Source organism: Actinia tenebrosa, unplaced genomic scaffold (assembly GCF_029948245.1).
Source record: "Actinia tenebrosa isolate PJP-AT-01 unplaced genomic scaffold, QUT_ActTen_1.0 PGA_scaffold3__52_contigs__length_22856419, whole genome shotgun sequence".
In the NCBI taxonomy this organism is placed as follows: Eukaryota; Metazoa; Cnidaria; class Anthozoa; order Actiniaria; family Actiniidae; genus Actinia; species Actinia tenebrosa.
In genome coordinates this window covers 1,388,667-1,392,704 of record NW_028292580.1, presented here as the reverse complement: position 1 = coordinate 1,392,704, position 4,038 = coordinate 1,388,667, and the positions used below count along the sequence as shown (strand labels likewise).

The 4,038-nt window shown below is 38.0% G+C and overlaps 1 protein-coding gene across 1 annotated transcript; it reads right to left on the bottom strand.

The window, feature by feature from the left end:
- Window positions 1-205: 205 nt before the first annotated feature.
- Window positions 206-1,519, bottom strand: LOC148907574 (uncharacterized). The gene is made up of 4 exons (XM_089035675.1): window positions 1,494-1,519; window positions 1,304-1,401; window positions 812-921; window positions 206-720 (listed from the first exon to the last, which is right to left on the bottom strand). The coding sequence occupies exons 1-4, from the start codon at window positions 1,517-1,519 to the stop codon at window positions 364-366; spliced, it is 591 nt and encodes a 196-aa protein (XP_088891801.1). The 3' UTR covers window positions 206-363.
- Window positions 1,520-4,038: the final 2,519 nt, after the last annotated feature.

Below are 4,038 nucleotides of genomic sequence, written 5' to 3'. Positions count from 1 at the left end.
TTTGTTTAAGTCCTTGAAGCACAGCAATATTTTTTGGATGTCGTGAATAATAAAAATTGCACCATGCATAGTATAGGTGGGAAAACAGTCCGATATTCACTACTGTTTAAAAATGAGATATGCGTGAATCATACAATTTTCACCGTATTAGAAAACAGTTCAAGTCCTATCGATCTTTAGTTTGTCAAAAATAATATTTCCAATACAAGGCAATTGTTGTAATGTTTTAGCTTACAAAACTCATCTGGTTCACTTCATTATCATGCTATTTCACTGGGCAGCTCATTTGCATGTAAAACATTGCTTATGTGATATCGCTCTTATACAATCGTAAAGGAGAAGACAAATCTGACTTCATTCACTTCATTCATTGCCTTCTCTGGCTGCCCAAGAAGGTATTTCCTTAGGCTTTGTGCGATTCGATTTCTCAGTTGCAATGATGGTCCTGGAACTAAGCCGTTTTTGCGCCGCTGTTAGATTCTTTTTGATATGATCATCAATCGCTTTTTTGATGTTATGCAATCGCGATCTTTCCCAGGACAGCCTACGAATCTTTCGAGGCTTGGGACCTGGGCCAGCTTCCACTTCCTCATCGTCACAGCTCTCCTCGCTTGACATGCACTCAAGTGCGAATGGCCCCTCTATTATCTCTTTTGCTTTTTCCCTGTCGCCGGTAGACAGCTCAACGGAAGCAAGAGCTTTTCTTCGTCTTTCAAGTTTCTGTCAAAGGAAGTATAGAACTATGTATTAATAAATATCAGCGGTGTTTTCAGGCAAGACGAAGGGAAAACATCTGATGGCACTCATTTACCCGTTTTTTTCGTTGTTGTCGTCGTAGGTTATTCCTATGCTCCATAAACTTCTGGTTTTTCCGTCTTGTTTGATCGTCCCTCAGGGATTTCCAGTACCGGTGAATAGAATCTGAACATATTATGAACAGCAACTGTAAGATTTACAATTGAAACACATATATATCGATAATTGTTAAAAATTCGCTGGATCCAATGCATTATACTGCAAATTAAATTGGCATTGACCCTCAGTGCATTGCAGTTGAGTAGGATTCTATTGGAGTTTGAAATGGACAATGTTTCGGCAGATATAAACACTTTCAAAAGTTTTGATTTTTTTAGACCATAATGATAAAAGTAATTTAGGTTCGCGCGGAGTTAAAAATAGGGATTTCTTATCTGAGGGCAAGGAGATGTGCTTTTTAATTCATAGCGTCTTGTTTGCGCTGCGTATTTTCAAGTACCTTGAACAGAATTGTACAACTCGATACAAATATAAACATTAAATTAACCTTTTAAAGCGGATTTCTTCCAAGTACCATCTCCGTACAGACCTCTCACTTCTCTTCTAAGTTTTCGTGAGGTGTCCCTGTTGCTATCAGAGAAAAATCTAGGGGGAAAAGTACACGGAAAGACAAGAGAACAGAATTCAGCACAAAACATGCAGGCAACGTAAAGAATGAAAATGCACAGATGACTTACCGGAATCGTCGATGCTGTTCTGCCATTCAAAGACGGCTGAACTGCACCGACTAGCTTTCCGCTCAATGACGGATGGCCTGTCGAATGAGACAAACTATGCAATCTATTGATGCCTACATACACATGCTCTTCAATTAAAATGTCTCAATGCTGTTCTTCCATTCAAAGACGGCTAAACTGCACCGATTAGCTTTCCGCTCAAAGACGGATGGCCTGTCGAATGAGACAAACTATGCAATCTATTGATGCCTACATACACATGCTCTTCAATTAAAATGTCTCAATGCTGTTCTGCCATTCAAAGACGGCTAAACTGCACCGATTAGCTTTCCGCTCAAAGACGGATGGCCTGTCGAATGAGACGAACTAACTTATTTCATATGATTTGTTGAAAACGGTACTATACCCTTATTGAAAGCTCCATTCACTAAAGTCAGCATTCTTTAAGAGCTGACGGTACACTTTGTGTACTGCTTTCTAAAAAATAAAAAAATAAAAAATTGAATGACATAATATAGGAATAAACACCTTTTTTTGTTTTGGGACAAAACTCGCTTAGTTTTACGCTGAAAAATGTACGAGATGGTATACACTCTAGCGTGATATGCAATATTTTATTTTCAAGAAAGGCGTTCGTACTGTCAAATATATGTCACATCCATGATAGTGACTTTGCAAAGATGCAAAAATTATTATTATGTTTTTGGTAAGCATCTTGGCAAAGAAATATATTTTAATTTCCTTTCATCGCATGTCCGACGAGACTAAAACCTCATTTCATTCCAAATATTCGACATAAAAAATCATATTTTCGTTAAGTTAGTAACAACAATCAGTGTGATCTTAAACTTTGCAGTCTTTTTGATGTCAAAAATTTGATATCAAACTGATTTTCTCGAAGACAAAAGAAAATTAACGTGATATAGATCTTATGACATTAATCTTGTTGAAGTGATGAAAGACCGTGTAACAGTCGTCCGTAGGTAATTGACCACAGGAAACCCAAGTATAAATACTCTATTCTCTAGGTTGACATGATTATATTTGTACGCCAGTCATAAGAACTATGGTTTTTACTGTACTGTTTGATTGTAATGATTTCTATAGCCTTTCAAGATTTTCTAGGCCCGAATTGATGTCAAACATTGATTACTATTGACTTTAGTGTGTTCATAATGTATGCGCAATTGAAACGGATACTGATTAATGCACTGCATAAGTTATAGATCTTAAAAAGCGCGCGAAATTTACCCAAGTAAGCACATTTTAATTATAATCTAAAATAAACTCACTTTCCTCCTTAGCATATGTATCAATCGCAGAAATATAGACTGCATGCAAGATAACCAATAAATTAGTCCTTCCACTAAGTATTGCAACAATTTAATTTACTTACAGAGCGGTCATGGTGGATGTTTTGCTTCTTGCTTGTTGTTTGCCTTCGCGATCATTGATCTTCTATTCTCGATTCTTTGAGGGCTTTCATCTCTCCTTTTAGCAATTCCACCTCTCTCCGTAGTTCTTCAACAGTTGTTTCATCCTCAAGGCCAATCATTTTGACGAAAGATAGTTTTAGTACAGAGAAATATATTTAGAAGCACGAATAAGATATTACCGGTACGTTGGTCTGAAACAACTGCATTTCCCGCCTTTTCTCGACGTTTGACGTCATCGGTTGTTAGAGGGTGGTACACAATTCCGGATTGAAATAATGCCCAATTACCCTATGCGTTCTCAGATGATTTACTAGTGTTATCATGAAACCAGTCAAGAAATGCACGCGTTCAAAGGAGAAACGGTCACTGCGCCGAAAAAATTTAAGGAAAAAGCAGGCGTTGCGACGTGTACAGGAGAAGACAGCTGTCGTACAAAAGAAATCTTCAGAAAACATCAGTACACATCAAAGCGCACTGGATACAGTACAAGAGAGTGAAGACAGCGTGGTATCCACAGCAAATAGTACTACACATCAAACGGGTAAAAAAATCAAACCCGACAAAGGTTTTGTTCTCAATCCGAACAATAGCCGTTTATTGGGTTCTACTTACGCAGGAAAGGTTTTGTTGGCAGCTAGACCAGAAATTGGACAATCATCGGCAAAGCTGAAGAGAAACTTCCGTTTGAATGAACCTCATCCTACTCAGCCAAACCCCACAAAGCCAACATCTTCGCTGATCAGCCCACGTCCGACAGACTCATTGAACCCCACATTGTTACAAGAATGTGACGAGAATATTATTTTAGGAGAAGGAAGATTTGGTATCGTTCGACTGATGAGGTACAGAACTAATTTAGTAGCAGTCAAGACAATAAAGCAACAAAAGTACTGTTATTTGATTGAGAAAGAAGCGCAGTTACTTTCCAACTTAGATGATCATCCAGGCTTCCCGTACTTCTATGGAATTTGTGAAAAGAATGGAAATATACTGCTGGTCATGGAGTTTTGTGGAGAGAATGGCAAAGTGTTAACTTTGAATGGGGCTTTGCTAACAAGAGTAATAACAGATGACAGTTGTTGGCCTACAATTATTTACTCGTTAGCAAT